General features: G+C 42.8%; 1 protein-coding gene across 2 annotated transcripts in view; it reads left to right on the forward strand.

The window, feature by feature from the left end:
- Window positions 1-27,750, forward strand: part of FBXW9 (F-box and WD repeat domain containing 9) — a 93,948-nt gene that overhangs the window by 36,129 nt on the left and 30,069 nt on the right. For both annotated transcript variants that reach the window (XM_077470405.1, XM_077470404.1), the window contains exons 6-8: window positions 11,602-11,693; window positions 16,239-16,387; window positions 22,106-22,219. In XM_077470405.1, coding sequence (XP_077326531.1) covers window positions 11,602-11,693; window positions 16,239-16,387; window positions 22,106-22,219 — 355 coding nt within the window. The remainder of the gene's footprint in view (window positions 1-11,601; window positions 11,694-16,238; window positions 16,388-22,105; window positions 22,220-27,750) is intronic.

The raw sequence follows: 27,750 nt of genomic DNA on the forward strand, positions 1-27,750 counted from the left end.
ACAACCTTGAGAGAGAAAAGAGGGATTACCTGCTCAGCTGTTCAGCTGTCCGTAATCCATTTGTAGAAGCAGCGGGAGGAGACACAGCAGAAATATATGGAGGTATATATCCAAATATTGTTGTGTTAACCGTATTTATATCAGGAGCTCCTCCATGATACCTCCCACGGCCTCTATATTAAAGCCCTCATAAGGAGCATATGTGCCCCTTTCAGCCCTAAATAATCTAAACTTACATTTTCAGAAACAAGTGTTCAGAAAGTTTTTTTTATCATAAAACAAATGCAGGACAATAACCACAAGAATAGTGGTGACTAATGGCACGGATAGCCCAATCTAACTATGATCAGAGGATCTAGATTAACTTGGTCAACCCATTTTATAAGGTGACATGATATGGTAAATAATCTCCTTCTGTATAATTTGCAACATTAACATATAAACCGATAAACACAGCTTCTATCTTAGGCCTCATGTACATTGCTGCTGGTAAACTGACGTTCAGAGGCAGTTGGATCCTTTTTTCAGTTGCCCCAGAACTCATCCAATGTTATCTTATGTGTACATGCACACAGGTTAGTTTATTGTCAAGGCAAAAAAATTAGTTCAGACGCAAAACGCCGGTAAACGTGGTACTGGTGTTTAGCCACGTTTTCGTTTAGAAGCATTTTTTACAGGTGCCCTATTTTTTTATTTATTTTTTTTTGCATTACAAATTTATAAATGATCACAAATGATGAAAAAAACACTAAAAAATATTTTAAAAACTTGTAATTGCTTGCTATGCTTCATAGACCATTTATATACCCCTAGTGAGCTCATGATCCAATCCAATACACCACTAGCATTGCTGTTGGCCAAAGTAGAATTGGAATTTGACCTATATGTTAGATTTCAACCAGATGACCCCACCATTGAGCTTCACCCCCAACTTGATCAAACATAGTTGCATGAAATTTAGGGTTAGGGTTTCTTATTAGGGTTAGGGGGTTATCTCCTTGAAGAACAAGTTTAGGGTTAGGGTTTTCCATTAGGGTCAGGGGGTTATGGCTAGGGTTTTCCCCTTGAACAAGTTTAGGGTTTCCCGTTGGGGTTAGGATTTCCCATTAGATTTAGGATGTTATGGTTAGGGTTTTCCCCTTGAAGAACAAGTTAGGGGTTAGGGTTTCCAATTAAGGTTAGGGGGTTATGGTTAAGGTTAGGGTTTTTCCCTTGAGGAATAAGTTGGGGTTAGGGTTAATAAAAAATATTTAAAAAATTGCAATTAAAATTTGCAGAAAAGACAAAATAAATGAAAAAAAAATAAAATTACACATACAGCTTTAAAAAAAAAAAAAAATTAACAAAAAAAATATAATATTCAATTGCAATTTAACAATTAAATATATTTTAAAAAATTTCAATTCAATTTTGCATAAAAATGACAAAATAAATAAATAAAAATATGAAAAATATGAAATTACATATACAACTTATAATAAAAAATAAACAAAAAATATACTAATCAGTTGCAATTTAAAAATAAATATTAAATATATTTAATAATTTAATTTTTTTTCCTTACATATGATCATTTTGGGACCCATAGTAAAAGCACCGAAATTGAGGTAGATATAAGTACACTGCTGCTCTCTCAGCTATTGCTGCTCACTCTGGTCTCACAGAATGGCTGTAAAAATAGAAAATGGCCTCACAAAATAATAAATCAAGGATATAACCTTACAATATGCTCCCTCATCCCAATTGTATATGGAATAAGTGTTTGAGACCTCTGGTCTCCAGCCAGAAGTGTCAAGGAAATGTGAGCAAGGGGACTATTACGGTGCACATTAAATAAATAAACCACGTAGGGGAAAAAACACTTGAATAAAAGAAGTATAGTTCAATTTATTTCAATATAAAAACAACATACAACATATTGAGAACTCATGGGGAAGGTGAGGTATTTTGACTAGTTTCGCTTCTTAGCTTCTTCAGGAATTACCTACATCTAGAAATACATATATTAATTACTCTTTGGTCAGTAAAAACTATGTAAGGTGACCATAAATAGCAAACAAATAAATGAAAAGGGGAGACAAATGGGTAACAAATACAGAATCTTACCCAAACGCCCTTGCCCCAGAAAAGCTCAAACCAACCAGGAGGAAGCCTCCCCCCGGCGACTGGGAGGGGTATTAACCCCGGCACAAGCCGATAGCTATATGGAAACATATATATTCAATTAACTAGTTTAAAAAAGAGGGGGTACCCTAAAGCAATTTTAGGTAGTGGTCGTGTGGATTCCATGTAACCGCCAATGACCAGGTGTGGGAAGAAAAGGAATGGTGGGGGTGTGAAAGAAAATGGTGCCCAGTGACAAATCGTTATTTTTTTATTGACCTAAGTAATTAATATATGTATTTCTAGATGTAGGTAATTCCTGAAGAAGCTGAGAAGCAAAACTAGTCGAAATACCTCACCTTCCCTAAGAGTTCTCGATATGTTGTACCTTGTAATGTTTTTATATTGAAATTGAACTATACTTTTTTTATATAAGTGGTTTTTCCCCTATGTGGTTTATTTAATATTCACCGTAATAGTCCCCTTGCTCACATTTTCTTGACACTTCTGGCTGGTGACCAGAGGTCTCAAACACTTATTCCACTCACAGAATGGCTGAAATAGTTAAATAATACTGGGTTTTTTTTTGGGCTTTGGGAGGGTCCTATGATGTTATCTTTAAATAAACGCTCCCAGACGCAAACACGGCATGCAAACACAGCAAAATGTTTTTTTTTAAATGCCGTTTTCAAGCTGTCAAAAAATTATTTCAGAGGAGGTTAGACTCACAGTTATCAGCTTATATTCAACGGTTCTACTATCACAGTGTAACTTTACCATCCTGTATAAGGAAAAATAACAGCATTAAGAACAGTAATAACATGGAGCTGGTTGTGACCTTCTCAATTGGGGTCTCTGCCCCTTAAGAGTGTTTCCCAGCATAAATCCCCCTTTACTGGTTCCTAAATAGGGAAAAGGCTCTGAAGTGAACCAAGTTTGGAAATGTCCTTATGCCTTGTTGCTAATCAGCCCAGATATTTGGGGATGCAGTCTATCTTAACAAGGTAAGTTAAGGTAAGGCGGCAGTCGGATGAATGTGACCACTGTGTAACCGTCCGTCCAGTTAGTCACTATAAGGCTTTATATGCTTGGTTGGAAATTCAGTTGTAGTACTGGCTGGTGTCACTAGATGTCATCTTTTGGACAGCACATCTTATTGGAGGTAATTGCCAATTTGTATAGTTAAATTGGTTGTAAACCCACTTTGAACAAAAAAGCAAAAATTAACACCTGCAAGACAAAGGCATAATGAGCTAGTATGCATAGCATACTAACTCATTATGTATGTAATACTCACCTGAGATCAAGGCCCTCGCTGCGGTGCCCATACACCGCTCCGGAGGTTACTTCCAGGCATCGTCGCTCCGGTGCTGTGATTGGCCGGAGCCACGATGATGTCACTCCCGCGCTTGTGCACAGGAGCCGCAGGTAACGGCATACTCACTGAAGCAACAGCATATACGTGCCATTGCTTCAGTTTGTGTCGGCACATGCAAATACAGGGGATATCTCATAAACCGTGCAGGTTTAGGAGATATCCTGAGTAGCTACAGGTAAGCCTTATTATACCTGTAGCACAAAGTGGTCTGTAAGGGTTTACAACCACTTTAAAGACCAGCGTTACATAGTCAAGGACTGTTTCCAGGGAAGGAGCACGGTAAATGGGAGATGGTCATCCAAAGTTCAGCTGACCCACGATTTTGAAATAAGGGACAAGCTAAAAAGTTACCTTAAACCAGTATTCAGTCATAGCAAGTAGAACATGTTCCATCTGCAGTCATTGTCTGCAGATCAGAAATAACTGAAACGGCTGTTTATTCCTGCAGTTCGGGTATTTTCTTGATACCTGAATCCCTTAGCCGCATATGGGGATTTGCCATAGTTGGGGCCTGTTTACTTGTTTTATTTCGTTTTTTTTTTTTTTTTTGGATGAGGGAGGTTTCGAAGGAGAGGCTTGTGGTGTGTGAGGGGGTGTAGAATTGAGCATAGGGATCCTGAATTCTTGATACCATTCAGGTAGATCGATCAATGGTAAATTCAGCTGCTCACAGAAGTATGGAATATCTTCTGATAGTCGAAGGTAGTGTTGCTTGCCTTGATACGTAGCATTAAGGGCAAAAGGGAATCTCCATCTGTAAGGTATCCCTTTCTCTCTCAGAACGGCGAGCACGGGACGCAGTGCTGACCTGTTTTTGAGGGTAATCTGGGAGAGATCCTGGAACAGGGAAATCGTTCTGCCTGGATTTGCCCAGGTAGGCAATTCAATGCCCTGTAAGCCCTGACCAGCTCTGCCAGTATTTTTAGGGTGTCCAAGGCGCTCAATAAAGACAGCATGAAGTGCTTGTTTGATCTGATTTGGTTCCACAGTTTCAGGGATCCCCCCGACGCTGATATTTTGCCTTCTCCCTCTGTTGTCAAGGTCCTCCAAATGTCTATTGATTTGTATAAAATAAGTAGCGTGTGTGGATACAGCAGTTTCCAAATGTGCAATCACCCTGTCTCCTTTGGCTTCTGCTCTTTCTTTCTTTTCTGTGCTGGCCAGTCTCTTAGTGAGGGAAATGTGGTCAGCTTTTAAATTGGTTATAGCTGAGGAAAAAATGCTTTTCATATCTTCAGCTATTTGATTCATCCCTGAGAGCTGCAGTGGGTGATCTGCGTATTCTCTGCCTCTTACCAGATCCTCTGAGGCTGACAAGGAGTCCTCGCTGGGGTCTGCCTCATGTTGCATTGAGGCCATCTTGGATCAAGTGCGGCCCCTCGTCCGTGGAGTCTGAAAGCTGAATAACTCCTGTATGCTGTGGTTTCCCAATGCAGAGAAAGCAGTGCTGGCTGGGACCTGTGGTGCGTTTGTCTCGCTTGCCCATATCCAGATCTAACAGGCTGGAAGGGTGTTAAGTGCCGCGGGTGTGAAAAACTCCATTCACCAAGCGTGTGAAATTCCCTTACAATCAGCTGCTACAAACCGTCTTCTTTGCCATATTTTGCCCAAATCGCGTACCACTCCGAAATCGTATTTAGAATCTGTGTAAATGTTTACATCTTGTCCCTCAAATAACTGACATGCAAGGGTTAAATCAATCAACTCTGCTACTTGTGCTTAACAATGGGGAATGGCTGTGGCATTCCACACAATGTCTGGGAGTTGTACTACAGCATACTCAATTAAATATGTCTTGTCATTTGGTCCAGTACAGGAGCCATCTACAAAAATGTCTATACTACCTGGTTGGGGATCTTGCATCATGTCTGCTCTGGGTGTGGTATCCTCGTGAATAACCTGTACACGGTCATGTTCTTCTGGTGGGGAATCTTCTTCACCCTTAACGCCTAGTATTCTATTAAGAATGGCTATGGGGCCTGAAGTTGGGGAAGCATATTTAACCACTTCAGCCCCGGACCAATAAACACCATAAGGACCAGAGGTCTTTTTCCAATTTCGCACTGCGCTGCTTTAACTGGTAATTGCGCGGTCATGCAATATTGCACCCAAACGAAATTTGCGTCCTTTTCTTCCCACAAATAGAGCTTTCTTTTGATGGTATTTGATTGCCTCTGCGATTTTTTATTTTTTTTGCGATATAAATGGAAAAAGAGCGAAAATTTTGAAAAAAAAAGATATTTTCTTCTTTTTGTTATAAGAAAAATCGAATAAACTAAATTTTAGTCATACATTGAGGGCAAAATTTATTCAGCCACATGTCTTTAGTAAAAAAAAATGTCAATAAGCGTATATTTTTTGGTTTGCGCAAAAGTTATAGCGTCTACAAACTAGAGTACATTTTCTGGAATTTACACAGCTTTTAATTTATGACTGCCTATCTCATTTCTTGAGGTGCTAAAATGGCAGGGCAGTACAAACCCCCCCCCAAATGACCCCATTTTGGAAAGTAGACACCCCAAGGAAATTGCTGATGGGTATGTTGAGCCCATTGAATATTTATTTTTTTTGTCCTAAGGGATTGAATAAGGACAAAAAAAAAAAAAATTTTACAAAAAGTTGTCACTAAATGATATATTGCTCACACATGCCATGGTTATATGTGGAATTGCACCCCAAAATATATTCCGCTACTTCTCCCGAGTATGGGGATACCACATGTGTGGGACTTTTTGGGAGTCTAGTCGCGCACGGAACCCGGAAAACTAATCACCACCTTCAGGATTTCTAAGGGTGCAAATTTTTGATTTAACTCCTCACTACCTATCACAGTTTCGAAGGCCATAAAATGCCAAAATAGCACAAAACCCCCCAAAATGACCCCATTTTGGAAAGTAGACACCCCAAGCTATTTACTGAGAGGCATGTTGAGTCCATGGAATATTTTATATTTTGCCAAAAGTTGCGGGAATATTACAAACTTTTTTTTTTTTGCACAAAGTTGTCACTTAATGATATATTGCTCACACATGCTATGGGCAGAAGTCAAATTACACCCCAAAATAAATTCTGCTGCTTCTCCCGAGTACGGGGATACCACATGTGGGGGACTTTTTGGGAGCCTAGCCACGTACGGGACCCTGAAAACCAAGCACTGCCTTCCGGATTTAAATATAAAATGCTACCAAAAAAACTGTTAGCGATCGCAGGGATCAGGCCTGACTCTGCGATCGCTGCAGTTATGTGTTTAGTGTTTTGTAAGTGACAGTGATCGATCGATACTGCACTTGGGTGGGCTGGGCAGAGGGGCAAAACGCAGGTGCTAGCAGGTATCTGGGCTGATCCCGCTAACAATGCGTTTTTTTGGAACCCTGAACTGCTGGGGACGCTAGTATAGATCTGATCAGATCAGATATTGATCTGTTCAGATTCTATACCACTACGGGAGGTGTATGCTTTGCGCGTGGGTGTTAGCGGTACTGGCACTAACCTAGCGCTGCCTGGGGCGACGCAGACCCTGACCCTAAAACCTAATTGATATCACCCGCCGGGTGATCAGGGGGTTAAACCTTTATTGGGTAATAAATGGTGGGTGCCCTGATGCTATAAAAAGCAAACTAACCAGAGTCACCCGTAACACTTATACGGTGATCAGTGGTGAAAGGGTTAACTAGGGGCAATCAGGGGGTTCAAATTTTTATTAGGTAGTATATGGGGGTCCCTGGCGCTATATAAAAACCTGACGGGGAACCTAAATAACTAACTGGCTAACCAGCGTCACCAGTGACACTTATACTGTGATCGCTGGTGAAAGGGTTAACTAGGGGCAATCAGGGGGTTAAAACCATTATTGGGTAGTATATCGGGGTACCTAGCGCTATAAAAACCTGGCGGTGAACCTAAAAAAATAACTAGATACCTAGCGACAGTAGCGACACTAATGCAGCGATCAGAAAAATGATCGCTTAGTGACAGTGGCAAAAGGGGGTGAAAGGGTTAACTAGGGGCAATCAGGATGTTAAAACCATTATTGGGTAGTATATCGGGGTACCTAGCGCTATAAAAACCTGGCGGTGAACCTAAAAAAATAACTAGCTACCTAGCGACACTAGCGACACTGATGCAGCGATCAGAAAAATTATCGCTTAGTGACACTGGCAAAAGGGGGTGAAAGGGTTAACTCTAGGGGCAATCAGGGGGTTAAATCTTTATTGGGGGGTGATAGGGGGCTACCCTGGACCTAACACTAACTGCCCTGACAGTTTTTACTTTTACAACTGACACTGAATGCATTGATCAGTAAAGAAATGATCAATGCAATCAGTGACACTGTGACTGGGGGGGGGGAGGGGGGGGATCGGGGGGGGGTTTGTGTACCTATGTGTACCTATGTGTCAGTGTAGTGCTTTGGTGCACTTACTTTGTGTCTTCTCCTCGTAGTCCGGTCAAAAAGACCGCCCAGAGGAGAATGACATCACTTCCTCCTTCCTGTGTAAACAATACACAGTGGGAGGAAGTTCGTCATTGGCCAGGAGCGATCGAGAGGGGGTGGCCAGAAACCAACGGCCATCCCCTCATCACGGATCGCTCCCGGAGGGAAACAGACCTCCGTATCCAGCGGGAGGGGGTCCGATCGGACCCCCCCACCCGCTGGAAAGCAGGCACGTACATGTACGTGCTTGTGCCTGCCTGTGCCATTGTGATGACGTACAATGGCAATACGGCGGTCCTTAAGTGGTTAATAGACAAGTTACTGGTCGAAGTCAAAATAACTTCATAACCAGATGCTCGTTGGGCCATCATGGGTGGGTGGTCAAATTTTTCAATACATGTAGTACATTTTAAGTAGTGTGTAAAATGTTTTCATGTCCCAGTGATACTGACAAAGATAACACAGGTGAGTCTATAACCTTGAGGCAGTCTCCGCCAGTTAAGCTGGCGGCCATCAAATGTGGAACTCAGTAGTAGTTGTGTCTCTTGGTCCACTAGGACAGAAAGAAAAAAACATTTGACAAGTCCAGCACAATATAATACTGAGTGGTACAGGGAATAGAGGTAATCAATGACGGTACATCTGAGACAATTGGTGCTACTGGGACTATCAAATTATTAATAGTCCTAAGGTCTTGATTAAATCTATAAGAGCCATCAGGCTTCTTCACTGTATTTATTGGTGTATTGTAAATAGATATCACAGGGCTTAATATACCTTGTTCTAAGAAGGACTCAGTTATTGGCCTAATTCCCTCTATTTTCTCTTGTGACAAAGGGTACTGTTTCTGGTACACAGGATTAGTGAAGGGCTTCGGTGTAACTTTATAAGGTGTGCATGGAAATAACCCTATATCTACCTAACTTGTTTTTCGCCCATACCTGTGGATTTATATCATCAAGTTCAACAGCTGCTAGGAAGCAATATGGTGATTCCATGTGTATGCCACCATTAGGGTCTCCCTTCAATTCCAAAATCTTTCAGTTGCTTAATAGGTCCCTTCCAAGTACATTTACAGGGCAATCTGGGATGATTTTGAATGAATGTTATAAAATGTTATCTGTACCATAAAGACTGGTTACCTCAAGGGGTGGGGTTTTCTAGGTACGAGTCAATACTCCATTTCTTCCCACAGAAGGTTCACACTCTGGCAGGTACCCCTCATATAATTCTGATCATATGGTGGACCAGGTAGCTCCTGTGTCTATTATAAAATGGACAATTGCGCCATCTACCAAGGTATAAAGGTTTAAAGGTATAAAAGGTTAAAGGTGTTGTTGACTGATCAGAAAATTGAGAGGATATCTAAGGGAGCATGAGGAGACTACATTCCGGGCAACCCTATTGTTTTTTCCCTGCCATTGTAATGGGTATTTAATGGTGTGCTGCTCATTACCCTGGAGTTACTGTCTTTGTTGGGGGTAGTTTCCAGGATTTATATCTTGAAGTACCACCCTTGGATTGTGGTTCCTCCAGTGTCCAAATTCCCCACAAATGAAGCATCTCTCATTTCTCTCTTCTGAACCTCCTCTTCTATTCAACACTCACATAGAGCCTCTATCAATCCTCTCAACAACACAGGAGCTTTATAGCTTAAAGTGAGCAAAAATCAGAATACCTCTAATACTCCGCCTCTCTGACACTTGCATTCACCTTTCTCTGAGTCAACGGCGTGAGCCTAGCCAGAGGGGCGGCTTGCAAAGATCAAGAGCACAAAAATTCAACATTTCATTCTAACAGCACATTAAGCAATGCAACAAAAGCGCAAAAAGCAAAGCATGCATATCCCTCTTAACAGGCTGGAGGGAGTATTTCTACCACTATTTAACTTTGCCTAGGCTAATCTGTCTGTGAACTACCTCAGCTCAAATAGATCTATCTCCTGTGCTCCCACAGCACTATGGTTCTTTGAAATGTGGCCGCAATCAGGGTGTCATAAGATAAGATGTCTTATCTGATGGCAAAGTCCCATCCCAGCTTCTGATCACCAGTTCTGAAAGGTAATGCCCCTTGGTAGGTACAGCGATTTTTATTTTTTATTTTTCTTAGCGGGACTGCGACATTGCAGCGGACAAATCAGACACTTTTGACACTTTTTTTTGGCACCAGTGACATTATTACAGTGATCAGAGATAAAAATATGCACTGATCACTGTATAAATGACACTGGCAGGGAAGGGTTTAACACTAGGTCAAAGGGTTAGCTGTGTCCTAGAGAGGTCGTTTCTAACTGTGGGGGGAGTGGACTGACTGGGAGTACAGAGAGATCGCTGTTCCTGATCACTAGGAACAGACTGTCTTTCTGTACTTCCCGTTCTGCCTCTCTGTAGAACTATCGCGGGTGGCCGGTGGACATCGTGGCTGCCGGACTCGCGCATCGGCTCCCCCGCCTTGCAGCGGGCTCGCCCACATGCCTCCGGTGGCATACACACACCCAAAGTGTTTCGTGCATGAAACGACGTAGGGGTATGTCGTCTCGTGCAATAGGGCCGCCCTGCAGCAGTATATATGCGGTGGGCAGTCCTTCAGTGGTTAAGCATGGAAAATTCAGCTCATCCACCCCAGATGATGACCGGTGGGTCGAAACGCGTCGGGAGGACTCCGCTACTGCCATTTTTTTTTCTCTGACATGCTTTACTGTTCATCTTGGAAATGTGAGTTTGAGCAAATTTTTTATTAAAGGTTTTTTATAAAACGTTATTATGCCATGTTGGCCTTGTCTCTTCATCTTCCATGCCTGAGTCGTTGTCGGATTTGTATATGTACATGAAGAACAGTGACTACATCTAGTCGTTTGTGGGGATCGTATATGGCACGATTGACACATCCAATCCTTGGGACCATTTTGGCTAGGATCATAAGCTTTGATTGACCCCTGAGGCGTATGTCTACTAGGGTCATACAGATCCGGTAAGCCTGTACCCTATAAGGTGGTGGGATCGTCACAGGGTGAAATATCATCTTCTTTGGTCATAATACCACAGAATCCTGGTTGTTATCACAACACGTTCAGATTGACATCTTGCACGTTTTTTTTTACGGACTATATATTTGCTTATGGACTTTATCACTGTGATTAGTTATATTTGTATATATTTATAGCTACTGTTTGTTTTTTCACTGGGATAAATATCCACACAGTCACTATTTTGGTTCACATATATATTCATAGGTCACTATATATATATATAATTTTTTCTTTTTCCTATTTTTGTTGCAATACAGTATCATTCCCCTTTGTTTTGGGGCTACTCTATATATATTTTGACACACAGGAGCACATATGATTTTGTATCACTACAAGAAACACATATATATAAGTTGAGCGCTTACACTTTATCTTCGACATGTTTTCCAGCTAAAAGGTCCCTAATTTTAGCGTGTCAGCAGCTTATTGCTTATATTTTCCTTCTTTCAATTTTTCAATTTTTCTTTTTTCCATTTGCGCAGTATTGTTGGTGAATAGCTTTTTCATGGAAAATTCAGCTGACATTTTATTTATTGACTATGAAGAAATAAAAGGAAGTTGATATTTTTGGAATAACTATCGCGTAGCCACATTAATGGCAACTTTTGTGCTACTTGTAGTATATTACCGGAAAATTCACACTTTTTTATTTATTTTTAGTGGTCGGGCAGCAATCCTGTGCCTGGCTTATCTACCGGACATCTTGGTGGCAGGATCCTACGACAAGAGAGTGAGCATGTATGATCCAAGAGGTAATAAATGAATGCATGAAGGTAAAAAACCTTGAGCCTTTACAACCACTTTGTTACCTTCTTCAAACTGTTTAAATAAATTCAGTAAACACATTCAAGATTGGGTCAGATTCAAGATTTATTTTTTTTTTTTAAATGTCATAAAGCATTTCCAACATCATTAGTCAGGTTTCTATTGAGGGCCTTCTAGGGGGATTGCAGCTAGTTCCTTGGGCGAACAGGAAAAATGAATACATTCTGAAGATCAGACCTTTCTTAACCTAGACCTGTACCACTGACGTGATCTTGGGGTAAGTTTGAACTGTGCCATTATGGCATGTATCCGCTATAAGTATAGAAAGAAATATTTTTTTTTTTACTTGAATAAAAAAATAAATAACAAAGCAATCCTTAGAAAAAGTGTATTCAGTTTGGAGCTACAATAAAGTTTTAAGGGTGTTTGTACATAGTTGTAAACATACAGTTGAAATCTAAAAAATCGACACACCCGTTAAAATGTCAGGTTTCTGTGATGTAAGAAAAGAGACAGATAAATAACTTCAGAACTTTTTCCACCTTTTTTAATGTGACCAAAAAACTGTACAACTCAGTTGAACGACAAACTGAAATCTTTTAGGTGGACGGGAGTAAAAATAAAAAACGAATATGGTTGCATGCCCTGAGGAAGGCTTCAGCCGAAACATGTTAGCACTTTAGATGTCACACTGCTATTAGTGCTCAGTAAACATTTAGACCCCTTTCACACCGATGCGCTTTACAGGCCCTACATCGCTAAACATAGCACCTGTAAAGAGCCTCTCTGTACACCGCTGCTGCCCATTGAACTGGATGGACACCATTGCCGAACCGCATTTTGCGGGTCGTTTTAATCCCCGCTAGCGGCCGAAAACCCCCGCAAAAACAACGATAAAGCGCCGCTAAAAATAGCGGCACTTTACCGCCGACGCCCTAGTGTGAAAGGGGCCTTAAGAAGAAGCAGTTAAGTTGCCGCCATTTCTTGCTATTTTGATATTTATGGGACATAACAAGCCTGAGCATCGTTATTCAGCTCATCATTCTACAATCATGCGGTAGAGCTTGGGAGAGTTTTTGTCTACATTACATTACCACATAAGTGTGCACACCCTTAGATAAATATTTTGTTGAAGCACCGTTTAATTTTATTGCAGCACTCAGTCTTTTTGGGTATGAGTCTACAAGCATCTTGACTTGGCAATATTTGCCCACTTTTGTTTGCAAAAACACTCCAAATCTGTCAGATTGCGAGGGCATCTCCTGTGCACAGACCTCTTCAGGTCACCCCACAGATTTTCAATCGGATTCAGGTCTGGGCTCTGGCTGGACCATTCCAAAATTTTAATCTTCTTCTGGTGAATCCATTCCTTTGTTGATTTGGATGTATGCTTTGGGTCGTTGTCAGGCTGAAAGATGAAGTTCTTCTTCATGTTCAGCTTTCTAGCAGAAGCCTGACGGTTTTGTGCCAATATTGACTGGTATTTGGAACTGTTCATGATTCTCTCTACCTTGACTAAGGGCCCTGTTCCAGCTGAAGAACAACGTCTCCAAAGCATGATGCTGCCACCACCATGCTTCACAGTGGGTATGGTGTTCTTTTGGTGATGTGCAGTGTTGTTTTTGCACCAAACATATCTTTTGGAATTATGGCCAAAAAGTTCAACCTTGGATTCATCAGACCAGAACACATTTTCCCACATGCTTTTGGGAGACTTCAGATGTGTTTTTTGCACAATTTAGCAGAGCTTTGAAGTTTTTCTTCGTAAGAAAAGGCTCCCATCTTCCCACTCTACCCCATAGCCCAGACATATGAAGAATACTGGAGATTGTTGTCACATGAACCACACAGCCAGTACTTGCCAGCTTCCTGCCGCTCTTTTAATGTTGCTGTAGGCCTTGGTAATGTCATTGTTGTGCCATATTTTCTCCACTTGATGATGACTGTCTTCACTGTGTTCCATGATATATCTAATGCCTTGGAAATTCTTTTGTGCCCTTCTCATGACTGATTTAACAATGAGATTCCTCTGATGCTTTGGAAGCTCTCTGCGGACCATGGCTTTTGCTGTAGGATGCGACTAAGAAAATGTCAGGAAAGACCTACTAGAACAGCTGAACTTTATTTGTGGTTAATCAGATGCACTTTAAATGATGGCTGGTGTGTACTGACTCCTATTTAACATGAGTTTGAATGTGATTGCTTAATTCTGAAGGGTGTGCACACTTATGCAACCACATTATTTTAGTTCTTAATTTTTACTCCCCCCCCCTCCCAATAAGATTACAGTTTGGTTTACAACCGAGTTGCACAGTTTATAGGTCACATTAAAGGTGCAAAAAGTTCCGAAATTATTTTCTCCTTGGAAAACTTTTTTACATCACAGAAACCTGACATTTTAATAAGGGGTGTGTAGACTTTTTATATTCACTGTATTACTTCCTGAATATCTCAAAAGGTGCTGTGCTATGGATAAAGTACTGTAGTTCCAGTATGTTTGGGTTTTCTGATAAAAGAGTATATCTTACTATCCTTTTATACTGCATGTGTTTTTTCATAGCCAGCCAAACCTTTTGTTGTGAAGTATGAGTAGGGTAGTTTGAATTTGGAGAGCAGTCCTGTCTCCTGTAATTATATGAATGAGAGAGGAAGGAAAACCTCATTATTATTTTTTTTTTTATGGGATCATCTTTATTCACTTCCTTCCATTTGACCATGAACTGAAGTTGAGATGCTATATAGTATGGTATGGTAAATATGGCTAATTTGCCTTTTCCCAGCTGTTTCTGTAATATTTCCACTCTAATTGGAGCTCACCCTCTCTTTAAAATCAATTACCTAAAGATGGAGTTAATCTGATTAAACCAACTTTACTGTATATCATTACTTATTGATATTATAACACCCTCTTATTCTGTAGCACATTACAGTAATATATAATATAAATTTAATTGTTCTATTTATCAGTCTAATAGGGAGCAGGAAAACGGACCAGATATACACTATGTTATCAAAAGTATTGGGACACGTGCCTTTACACGCACATGAACTTTAATGGCATCCCCGTCTTAGTTAGTAGGGTTCAATATTGAGTTGGCCCACCCTTTGGAGCTATAACAGCTTCAACTCTTCTGGGAAGGCTGTCCACAAGGTTTAGGAGTGTGTCTATGGGAATGTTTGACCATTCTTCCAAAAGTACATTTGTGAGGTCAGACACTGATGTGGACGAGAAGGCCTGGCTCCCAGTGTCCGCTCTAATTCATTCCAAAGGTGTTCTATCGGGTTGAGGTCAGGACTGTGCAGGCCAGTCAAGTTTTGTTTCCCTTTGATTCAAGAAGGAAATTACTTACAATGTTTCATTTTAAAAACTTGGCAGACTGCCCGGATGTTTTCTTTTGACAGCTGAGTGAGCAGATAAGTTTCTCCACTTGTTATATGAAAGAATCTGCAATAGAGATCTTCAGAAGGATTGAATCGAGATCACGATTTTTTAACGATTAATTGTGCAGCTCTAATATATATATATATATATATATATATATATACATGGCAGGTGTCACAATACTTTTGGTAATATAGTGTATGTGAGTGTGTGTTTAGATACACCCTGGTCCTGCCAAGTAGCTGGTATGTATTTAAATGCAGAGGGTAGCCATAGATTGTCATATATCTTTTCGAGGCAATGCTTGTTAATGGATGAGTCTGTCTAAGATGGTGACTCACGGCAATGCTCACCCAATCCTGGAATAGTTGCTACTGTGATATTTTGATCATTTCCTCTAATTGGTTGGAGATTGTGACATCATCTGCCCTCCTCTCTATTTCAGCAAATTGAAGCAAGCCTTGTATTCAGTCAGAAAATACAAAGCCTCCTGTGAATGGCTGACTCAGGAGCGCTCAGCCCGACTCAGTTTTTGTTTTGGGAGAAAGGCAGGAAGTTCACTTACCATTGCCAGAACACTGCTCTGTATACTTTGTGTAGCTGATGCTACTTACAGTTTATGCAGCGCTCCTAGCTGGTACATGTATTACTGAAGGAAATGGTTTATTTGGACCAGCTTTGTCCAAACAAACCATTTAAACCTCACTTGGACTTCAGCTTTAATGAAAGAGGAAATTGAGTCTTTGAGCAGAGCGTTCACATTGAGGGCGGGTTTAAATTCGGGCAAGTTCAGCTGAACTCGCAATTTCAAACCGACATTTCAGTCCAACTTCGGAGGTGATTGGACAAACATCTGTGCGGGTTCCTGCACCGATTCGGACGGACTTGGCAAATTGGCCCAATGTGAACTTTTTGCTTCCCTCAGTAAGGCCAAAACATCAGTCCAGGCATTGCAAAGGCTGATACCAGGTCAAATTTAGATACTTAGACTAGTTATATTAAATAAATAAATAAATAAATAAATAAAAAAATATATAAATTTCATAATTTCAGATTTGTGTATTTTATGACTGCGTGGAATTTAGCTGTATACTAAACTGAGCAAATATATTAAAGTGACTGTTGATAACTTGGCTACTCCTTTTTCTAGCCTCTAATCCATTAATCAAATCCAGAAGGTTACATTCCAGTCCAGTGTTGTCACTTGTGGCCGACGATCGTCACATTGTGTCAGGTGGTGAGGACCGAACATTGGTGGTGTTTGACCGCAGAGCGAATGCAGTTCTGCAAACCATACAGGTAAGGCACAAATGTTTATATGTGTGTACAATATTCTTCATGTCCCTTTTTTTCCAGGTAACAATTCAAAAAGACAACTTTCACACTCTGCCGCCCATAGCGTCAGCGGTAAAACGCTGCTATTTTTAGCAGCGTTTTACCATCGGATTTGTGGCGCTTTACGGCCGATGGCGGGGAGCTTTTAACCCCCGTTAACGGCCGAGAAATGGTTAAAACCACCCACAATGCGCCGCAATAGCATCGTTTTGCCGGCGGTATAGCCGTGCTGCCTTATTGATTTCAATGGGCAGGAGCGGTGGAGGAGTGGTAAACACACTGCTCCTTCACCACTCCAAAGAAGCTGCTGGCAGGAATTTTCCTGACGCCCTGCCAGCGCACCGCTCCAGTACTGGAGACAATGGAGTAGCTGTTTGAGGGCAGATTTCAGGCGCTATTTTTAACTCTATAGCGCCTGCAAAACGCCCTCAATGTGAAAGGGGTCTAATGGGATGATTTTTATTTTCTCAGTTAAACCTGGAGGAGCTTATGTATAAACGTTCTTTCTTTTTGTGAGCTGGATCATTTCATACACTTTTTCAATATGTGTAAAGTTGTACAGCTTTCTAACCTGTCAACAGAGCAGAGGAAGGGACGCTTATTACAGCGGAACTTCAGCATGTGTTGCATTTGAAATAGATACAGCGCCTTGAAAAAGTATTCATGCCCCTTTTCCAAATTTTCCAAGTTTTGTCATGTTACAGCCAAAAACATAAATGTATTTTATTGGGATTTTATGTGATAGACCAACACAAAGTGGCACGTAATTGTGAAGTGGAAGGAAAATGATAAATGGTTTTCACAATTTTTTACAAATACCGTATATACTCGAGTATAAGCCGAGATTTTCAGCCTCTTTTTTGAGGCTGAAAGTGCCCCCCTCGGCTTATACTTGAGTCATCGCCGTCTGCCTGCCCGATCAGCGTGTCGAGCAGACAGACAGCAGCCATTCTACAATTCAAAAGCCGCGCCTCCCTGTCTGTGATAGGCGGAACACTCAATTTCCCAGCAGTCAGTGGTCCGCCTATCACGGACATCCGCTCATCCTCATACTACGGACGAGGATGAGAGGATGTCCGTGAAAGGCGGAACACAGACTGCTGGGAAATTGAGTGTTCTGCCTATCACAGACGGAGGCGCGGCTTTTGAACAGTGGCATGGCCGCCGAGGCGCCGACGCTGTCTGTCAGACGAGAAGAGCGGCGATCCGGGCATCAAGGAGAAGATCCCAGGCACCGTCTGTGGAAAGGTCAGCAAGATGTCATTTTCTGTTTCCCCCCCTCACCACCTCTGCCCTTGTAGCTGACCCGCCTTGTGAACAACCCACTGCCTGGCACTAGCAGGGTGTTTTGACCCCCCCCAATGGCGGAACTTCCTACACTGTGCATGGACGCCTGCTGCAGGAGGACCCAAGCACCATCCTGTCTTTTGACTACCTGACCCTCAGATGTGCACATATATCCCACATCCACTGTGAAATGATCTATTGGGGGCTTTTTCGTTTACTGGCGAGCGTTTTAGCAAAACATTGCTACTAGCTCGTTTAGTCTAAGGCTGCTATCTCTTATTGCAGCCTCCTAATTACTTGGTCTAACCTGAACTTGCCTACTACTGGACACACACACACAGGGATGGATGGACACACACACACAGGGATGGATGGACACACACACACAGGGATGGATGGACACAAACACACAGGGATGGATGGACACACACACACAGGGATGGATGGACACACACACACAGGGATGGATGGACACACACACACAGGGATGGATGGACACACACACACAGGGATGGATGGACACACACACACAGGGATGGATGGACACACACACACAGGGATGGATGGACACACACACACAGGGATGGATGGACACACACACAGGGATGGATGGACACACAGGGATGGACAGGCATGTCTCACCCTCGGCTTATACACGAGTCAATAAGTTTCCCAGTTTTTTTTGGGTAAATTGGGCGCCTCGGCTTATATTCGGGACGGCCTATACTCGAGTATATACGGTATATGAAAAGTGTGGGGTACATTTGTATTCAGCCCCCCTGAGTCAATACTTTGTAAAGTATTTCACTGCACCTTTCACTGCATTACAGCTGTAAGTCTTTTTGGGGATGTCTCTACCAGCTTTGCACATCTAGAGAGTGACATTTTTGCCCATTCTTCTTTGCAAAATAACTCAAGCTCTGTGATTTGGATGGAGAGCATCTATGAACAGCAATTTTCAAGTCTTGCCACAGATTCTGAATTGGATTTAGGTCTGAACTTTGGGCATTTCTAACACATGAATATGCTTTGATCTAAACCATTGTAGCTCTGGCTGTATGTTTCGGGTTGTTCTGCTGCTGGTAGGTGAACCTCCACCCCAGTCTCAAGTCTTTTGCAGGAGAACAACCCGAAAACATACAGCCAGAGCTACAATGGTTTAGATCAAAGCATATTCCTCCATCTATCTTCCCATCAACTCTGACCAGCTTCCCTGTCGCTACTGAAGAAATGCATCCCCACAAAATGATGCTACCACCACCATGTTTCACGGTGGGGATGGTGTGTTCAGGGTGATGTGCAGTGTTAGTTTTCCGCCACACATAGCGTTTTTTGCTTGTAGGCGAAAAAGTTAAATTTGGAAATTTGGGTAATTTATCCGACCAGAGCACCCTCTTCCACATGTTTGCTGTGACCCCTACGTGGCTTTTCTCAGACTGAAAACGGGACTTCTTATGGCTTTCTTTAAACAATGGATTTGTGGAGTGCCCAACTAATAGTTGTCCTGTAGACAGATTCTCCCATCTGAGCACCACCTGCTTCTCTGAATAATGCTCTCCTTGCCCGGGCTCTCAGTTTAGGTGGACGGCCATGTCTTGGTAGGTTTGCAGTTGTGCCATACTCTTTCCATTTTCAGGTGATGGATTGAACAGTTCTCCATGAGACGTTCAAAGCTTGTGATATTATTCTTATAACCTAACCCTGCTTTAAACTTCTCCATAACTTTATCCCTGACCTGTCTGGTGTGTTCCTTGGCCTTCATGATGCTGTTTGTTTACTATAATTCTCTAACAAACCTGAGGGCTTCACAGAACAGCTGTATTTATACTGTGATTAAATTACACACCTGTGAACTCAGTTTACTAATTAGGTGACTTCTGAAGGCAGTTGCTTCCACTAGATTTTAGTTGGGAGTATCAGAGTAAAGGGGGCTGAATACAAATGCACGCCACACTTTTCAGATATTTTTTTGTAAAAAAATTTGAATAATTTATTCTTTTCCTTCCACTTCACAATTATGTGTCACTTTGTGTTGGTTTATCACATACAATCCCAATAAAATACATTTATGTTTTTGGTTGTAACATGACAAAATGTGGAACATTTCAAGAGGTATGAATACTTTTTCAAGGCACCGTAAATGCTTCTATTGTAAAAACAAAAATACTAAAACGCTAAAATGGATAATAAGTGAAATGTGCCTAAATGAAAACAGCTGCTAACACTACAAAATGGCCAGTCACCAAAATGATTAAATAACAAGATAAATAGTGTTGCGCTACAATCAATATTCCACCTATAAAGCTGAAAGTGCTAAGTGCAAGATATCGCAAAAAACAACTGATTGCAATAAAAATTATTTTAATTATTAGTGTGGGGGGGGACCCCCCAAAAACTCCCCTACTCCTTCAAGATATATAAACGTGGTTCCAAAGAAATAAATAAATATCAATAATTACCATGTGAATACATGACAGTAAAGTGCGAAGTGCAGGGGAAAAAAAAAAAAAAAAAAGTTATAATTACCAACACCCTAGTAACTAGCGTTAAGAAATAGTGCATAAATTCATATATGCCTGGGAAGATTACGAAAAAACTGTGTATCAATTTTTTAAATTAATAAATTTAAGGTGTAAAGATATGATGTGAAGAAATAAATATATATATATATATATATATATATATATATATATATATATATATATATATATATATATGTGACAGGGTGACAACACAGGAGAGCTTTGGGAGACCGTTGTCACCCCATAAAAGGAAGTGCCTGAACAAGGACTTTCATTGCAGGATCACCAGTTTATTTTTATTTTTTGCAGATTTAGAAAGATTGAATGCAACTTTTGAAACCGTATTAACATGTTAATACATCTAATAGATTGTAGTGAGTGGGTTTAGAAGATCTACCTCAGCTTAAACTGTAGTGGATAGGTGTTTGACAGTGGCTGAGGCTTTCATTTATCATTTCATCAATATTCTAATTTATCAGTCTGTATCAGTTTATAATAACTCCTGTTGAAGCTGCACAATTCTGGATAAAATCAGAATCACAATTTTTTTGCTTAGAATAAAGATCACGATTATTGTGACGTAACATAATCTTTCACATCATACAAAAAAATTGGGCTAACTTTATGGTTTAGCTTCTTTTTTTTTTACTTCATTGGTGTATTTTTTCCCAAAAAATTGTGTTTGAAGGACCACTGCGCAAATACAGTGTTTGATATAAAATATTGCAATGACCGCCATTTTATTCTCTAGGGCAGTGATGGCGAACCTTGGCACCCCAGATGTTTTGGAACTACATTTCCCATGATGCTCATGCATTCTGCAGTGTAGTTGAGAATCATGGGAAATGTAGTTCCCAAACATCTGGGGTGCCAAGGTTCGCCATCACTGCTCTAGGGTCTCTGCTAAAAAATATATATAAAATGTTTGGAAGTTCTAAGTACATTTTCTAGCAAAAAATACTTATTTTAACTGACAAGTGTCAGAAAAAGACTCATGCCGCGCACAGACGATCGGACATTCCGACAACAAAACATGTTTTTTTTTCCTTCAGATGTTGGCTCAGACTTGTCTTGCATACACACGGTCACACAAATGTTGGAAATTTCCGAACGTCAAGAACGCGGTGACGTACGACGGGACTAGAAAAGACGTTCAATAGTCAAAAGCGGCTCTTTTGTTTGATTCCGAGTATGTGTGGAATTTTGTGCGTCGGAATTGTTTCTGACAACGGATTTTGTTGTCGGAAAATTTGAGATCAAGCTCTCAAATTTTTGTTGTCGGAAATTCCGACAGAAAATGTCCGATGGAGCCTACACACGGTCAGAATTTCTGACAACAAGCACATTTGTTGTCGGAAATTCCCATCGTCTGTACACGGCATTAGTCTTTAAGTGGTTAAACTGACCTCATTTGCAGACTGAAGTTCATCCCTTTGACCTGGTAAATGAACAGAAAGACACAATGTTTCTTTTTATCTCTTTCAGAGCTGAGCAATGTTTTTGATAAACTTTGCCGGCTGCTTTTCTTTTTTCTTTTCTTTTTTGACAGCTGTGAGCAGGGAACTGCTCTGCACTTGTTACATGAATTGTGGAAATGCCGGATTAAGATTGATATTGAGATATATATATATATATTCTAGATTGTAAGCTCTAACGAGCAGGGCCCTCTGATCCCTCCTGTATTGATTTGTAAAGTGTACTGTCTGCCCTCACATTGTAAAGCGCTGCGCAAACTGTTGGCGCTATATAAATCCTGAATAATAATAATAATTATATATATATATTATATAAATATAATATATATATATATTTTTTTTTAAACGATTAATCATGCAGCTCTAACTCCTGTCATCTTTGTTCCTCTCTTGCCTAGATGGACTATTACATGTTCTGCATGGTTTATGAGGCACCACAGCTATGGGCAGGAAACAACCAAGGGCTAGTCCATGTGTACGAAAGCCAAGGAGGGACATTCCAGCACCTGCGGGTACTGGAAATTACAGTTTATTATTGGTATATTGTGGATATTGTGGAGGGAGATTTAAGTGCAATTGTACAATTACTTTATATAATCATTGTAATGAATGGTATCTGCTAGAAATGGAAACCAGCAGCCAGAACCTTTACGATTAATCTAAGAACAACAACAGATGAACAGTGTCTGGGTTGTGGGATGTTACAACAATCCAAGGTTAAATTCCAGAAAGCAAAAATCTGTATAACAAGCTGAGAACAGAATCCTGGCAGCCAAGATCCAAGCCAAGGTCAGAATACAGATATCGAAGATCAGAGTCCATGTAACAAGCTCAGATCAGAATCCGGACAGTAAAGTTTATGTAAGAAGCCCAATAACTGGGCTAGGAAGCAGTAAACTAAGTGGAGTTATCTTCATAATAATTCCTCACCGCATCCTCAGAATCGATATATAATCATATCAAGTGCAGACAAAATTCAACATTTGTGAATAAAGATGACAAAACCATACATAAATAAAAAACAATAATGTAATAAAAAAAAAAATCCAACACAAATTTCCCGTTCAATGTGTCCTTATTTAAACTTTTGAAACTTCTTGACAAAAACATCTTCTGTCCTTCACACACATTGTACCAAACAACCACCACCATGGTGGTCTTCTTTGGAGCCAACTAAAGAACGCACACCCCCCCCCCCCCCAGATCTCCCACATAGATGCTCAGGAAAAAAGCCATATGGAAACCATCATAGTGCTTAAAATTATCCATATTTTATTTAATAAAACCCGCAAAAGGAAATACACTCATGATCAAGGTGCACAAAACTGATGCACCACAGATATCTTGCATATAAAAGACCACCAGGGCTGCAGCTTGTAGATTAAATCCCAGTGCTTATTGTACTATTCCCCTGTAAATATATTAGCTCATAGGCAACATCGTTCCTCTCCTGTAACACTATTCACAGGTGCATCCAGCGTCTTGCATCACCGGCTCTACCCCTTACGCGTTACGCCATAGGTGTAACACACACATTGCAGGGAAAATTTGCTTTGGCTTTAATTATTTTTATGACTTTTTATTTATGTATGGTTTTGCCATCATCTTTATTCACATATGTGGGATTTTTGTTTGCACTTGATATATGATTATATATTGATTCTGTAGGTGCAGCGCGGAATTATTATGAAGATATTTTCTGCTTGGTGTGTGGTACACTAGTAAATTCCAGCGGCAGCTCAGTTTTCTCTTATATTCACCGACTGACACAGCTTCTCTCTTTAGACCATTGGGTTGTTATGCCACCTTCAGGAGAAGACCAGGCATTACTTAACATGTGATAATAAAACCAGAACTTTCCAGTTCCGCCCAAGGGGTGGTCCCTTAGGTAACAACCCCTCAGCATGCTACTGCAGCCTCAGTTTTATTTTGCCTAGTGAAGGAGAAGGACCTAGGAACCCTGACGGGCCCATCTTCTTTTCTTCTGCAGAAGCTTGGCTTTTTGTGCAAGATGCTAGATCCTGTGATCTGCTATCAACAGCCGACTGGGTGACAGGCTGGATATCCTTATCCTTGTAGTCTCCCCAGCCTGGCCATGAAGCGTGTGCAGACCATAGCTCCGCGCTGGGTCAGCCACGATGAAACCTCAGCTCCAGAGGTGGTCGTGAGCTTTTATTCTCCGGGGCGCACATATGACCAGGCTACTGATGTCTGCGTCAGTGTGCCGAGGCCAGCAGCCACCCTGTACTGATCAGAGAGGGGGTCTGTAATGGAATGTCTCCCAGCTCTTCAGGACTGGTAAGTACAGCTCTCCCTGCCTCGGTGGGGCTGAGCAGCTGGGCATTCCCTGGGAGGTCGATTCGGGGGTCCCTCCCCTCCCTCTCTTTTCTCCCTGTCCCTATCTTCCCCCCCCATGAGGGATGCTGCATGTGGCTGCTGAGCGGTGTGTGTATGTCTGTACAGGGGCTCTCCGAGGGGGGGCTCTCACCTGTGGGGGGGCTGCTCTGGCTGGCTGTGTCCTGAGTTTCTCATGTCCCTGGAGGTGCCTGTGAGGCTGTGCCTGTGTCCCCTGCAGTGCTGATCACCACCATTTGTTCAGCTCTATCCCTCATGGCAAGGGAAAGCATGCTCTCCTGTGCTTCGGCTGCCATTTTCCCTGCGATTTGTCCTTATACTGGATGCCGGCGGCCATTTTCTAGAAGCCTGAACACGTTTCGTTTTTCAGCTTTCTCTAGTGGCAGCATGTGTCCCTGTGCTCTGGCGGCCATTTTCCCAGTGTTTTATGTCCTTATACTGGACGCTGGGTGGCCATTTCCTTTGAGCCTGAGCACATTGCAGAGCGGTTTCAGCACCATTAGCAGCAGCTTCCACTGACACAGAGCAGATCCCTCTGCACCTGGGAGCCAACAGAGACCACAGGCACTACTTGCTGTATAGCGCAGAAACCTTCAGGGTGGCGAGTCCTGCGGGAAAGAGCCCCTCAGCCAGCAGCAGTACGGAAGGTGGGACTGTCACTGTCCTAAGTCCCCTTCGGGTGGCAGACAGGGTAGGGTCAGCATGGCTTCAGAAACTGGTGTTTCTTCCCCCGAAGTCCAGGCTATTGCAGCTGGTTCGCCTGTGGAATGCGCAGTGCCCTTGGACACCTTGTCAGCGGTCCTCAATTCGTTCGTTGCCAAGATGGAGGCGGTGCGTGGGTGCAAGGTGCTAAAAAGCGCCCCCTGCCCCCGTCCTCTGAGGAGAGCTCTGACGCAGACTCGGACCCTGCTGAGGCTGGTGACCCCTGCTCTGTCATTTCAGATGACGCTGACCAGGACCGTTTGTACAGTGAGGATGAGTCCCCTTCCGGGTCCTTGCACAACAAAGCGCTTGTTGAAGCACTTATCACAGCTGTGTGTGATACCCTGAAGATTCAGGAGCCAGCAGATCCCTCTGCTGATGTAGCAGTCTCTTTTGGGTCCCGTAAACCAGCCATTCACGTAAGGTGTTCCTGTATCGGACTTATTTTGACAAGTTAATTTACAAGCAATGGGGTTGACCGCAACGGACCTTTCGGTCCCCAAATACATGGCGGAGCGTTTCCCCTTTGAGCATGGGCGTCCGCAGAACTTTTTTCAAGGGGGGGCATCATTTCAAGGCCACTCATGCTCCGCCCCTTTTCGACAATCTCATGAAAATCTTTCCACTGGTAATACATATGTGTTATATAACAGATAATTCATCTTCACTTTGTATTGGAAGTTACTCTGGCGGCTGTGTTCCATGCCCATATAGCCTAGAGGATGTATATCTTTTTACATTGCAATACATCTGTTGTGGCCATATTTTGATCTCATATTGTCACTGTATTGGCTGTTTTCATCAAGATAAAAATATGGCAAAAACAGATGTATTGCAATGTAAAAAGATGTCCATTCTCTAGGCTATATGGGCATGGTACGCAGCCACCTGAGTAACTTTGCAGACGCCCATGCTTTCAAATACCAGCCCTGGAAAAAATTTCATACCAGCCTCACAGCATTATTATACCAGCCCAATAGCATAACGTCATTATTTTCTTGTTCATGAAAGGGAAAAACCATGCATTTTAAAGCACATTTGATGAAGAGAGTATTAGATATAGATATGAAATCACATAGGGCTTTATATATATATATATATATATATATATATATATATATATATATATATATTCAAATTCCAGTTAATAGTGGTAAGTGATCAATCATCAAGGGGGACCCCAGAAACTCAGAACGTGGGGGGGGGGGGGCACCTTCTGCAGAAAGAATACTCTAAGTTAAGGGGGGTGGGTTACTAATATAAGGAGGAGACCCTTTATATCAGTGCCCCTTACATTATCGTGTTCACTCCCCCCTTACATCAGTGACCCCCCCCCCCCCCCGACTGGCCTGACGGTGCTTTCACTGACCTCCTCTCAGGTGCACTGTGCAGGGCTTAGTCAGTCGGCTCCAGCTTGGTGGCTCTGGTTTTATCCTATAGTCTCCTGTCCACAGTCCACACAAGTCTGACTTCTCCCATGACCCCCATCCCGGCGGTGCGCCCACTCTTGACTCCTCTCCAGACTCCCTCAGAGACTACAGACATGCTACAGGAGGTGGACAGAGACTGCAGACTTGATGCAAGAGCTCAATGCACCCTCACCAGTGCCCATCAAATTCAGCCTCACTGTGCCCACCAAATGCAGCCTTACAGTGCCCACCAAATGCAGCTTCACTGTGCCCATCAAATGCAGCGTCACTGTGCCCATCAAATGCAGCTTTACTGTGCCGTGAATGCAGTCTCACTGTGCCCATCATTGCAGCCCCTCCTGTGCCCCATATCCCAGTCTGCAGTCCCTGTCTGTGGGAAGGTGTGTTGTTGATGCTCAGTACAATACCTTGCATGCCAGCAGGATATCCATGACGGCCAGCAGCAGGCAGGGTCTGTTCTCGTTTTGGATGGGGGCGGTGCTCCTTCCAGAGGATCTGTCTGCTGTGAGATGGAGTGGTCCCTGGCCACCTGCACCTTCAGCCATCCTCATTTTCCGGCCCCAGTCAGCCTGCCCTCTGGTCCTGAGGAAGTGGAGAGCACTGAGTGGGAGTTGGAGAGAAGGGGGAGCAAAGAGTACTGGCGGGGTTGGAGAACGCATGGGTGGGGGCAAAGAGCGATAGGGAGTGGAGATCACAGGGGTGGGGAGCGGAGAGCGCTGGGGGGGAACTTGAGAGTACTGGGGGGGCCAACAAGAACAGGGGTAGAGAGCACGGTAGGCTGAGAGCACTGGGGGCGCTAAGAGTGTGGGATGGTGGAGAGCACTGGGGGGGCTAAGAGTGTGGGGTGGTGAAGAGCACTGGGGGGGCAGAAAAACAGGGGTGGAGAGCATAGGGGCTGGAGAGTACTGGGGGGGTACAAAGAGCAGGGGGGAGTGGAGAGCAATGGGGGGAGCTTGAGAGCACCAGTGGGGGCCAGAAAGAACAGGGGTGGAAAGCACGGGGGACTGGAGAGCACTATGGGGGGTGGAGAGCACATGGGTGGGGGCAAAATGCAGGGGGAGTGGAGAGTACAGGGGTGGGGAGTGGAGAGTGCTGGGGGGGAGCCAAAAAGAACAGGGGTGGAGAGCATGGAGGGTAGAGAGCACTGGGGGGACTGAAGAGCACCAGGGGGCAGAAAGAACAGGGGTGGGGAGAATGGGGGCTGGAGAGCACTGGGGTGGGGGTTGAAGAGTGATGGGGAGAGCTGAAGAGCACTGGGGGGGGGGGAGAACAGGGGGGAGAGCACTGGGGGGAGTGGAGAGCACTGAGGGGAGAGCACTGGGGGGGAAAGAACAGGAGGAGAGAGGAGAGCACTGGGGGGGGGGGAGAACAGGGGGGAGAGCACTGGGGAGAACGGGGGGAGGGGAGAGGACTGAGGGAGTGGAGAGCACTGTGGGGGGGGGAGAACAGGGGGGAGAACAGGGGGGAGCACTGGGCGGAGTGGAGAGCACTAGGGGGAACAGGGGGGAGAGCACTGGGATGATGGCTAGAGAAGGATGGGGAGAGCTGGGGAGCAG

The sequence above is a fragment of the Lithobates pipiens genome, unplaced genomic scaffold (genome assembly GCF_037356315.1).
Source record: "Lithobates pipiens isolate NorthernLeopardFrog02 unplaced genomic scaffold, aLitPip1_a1.2 Scaffold_8, whole genome shotgun sequence".
Classification (NCBI taxonomy): Eukaryota; Metazoa; Chordata; class Amphibia; order Anura; family Ranidae; genus Lithobates; species Lithobates pipiens.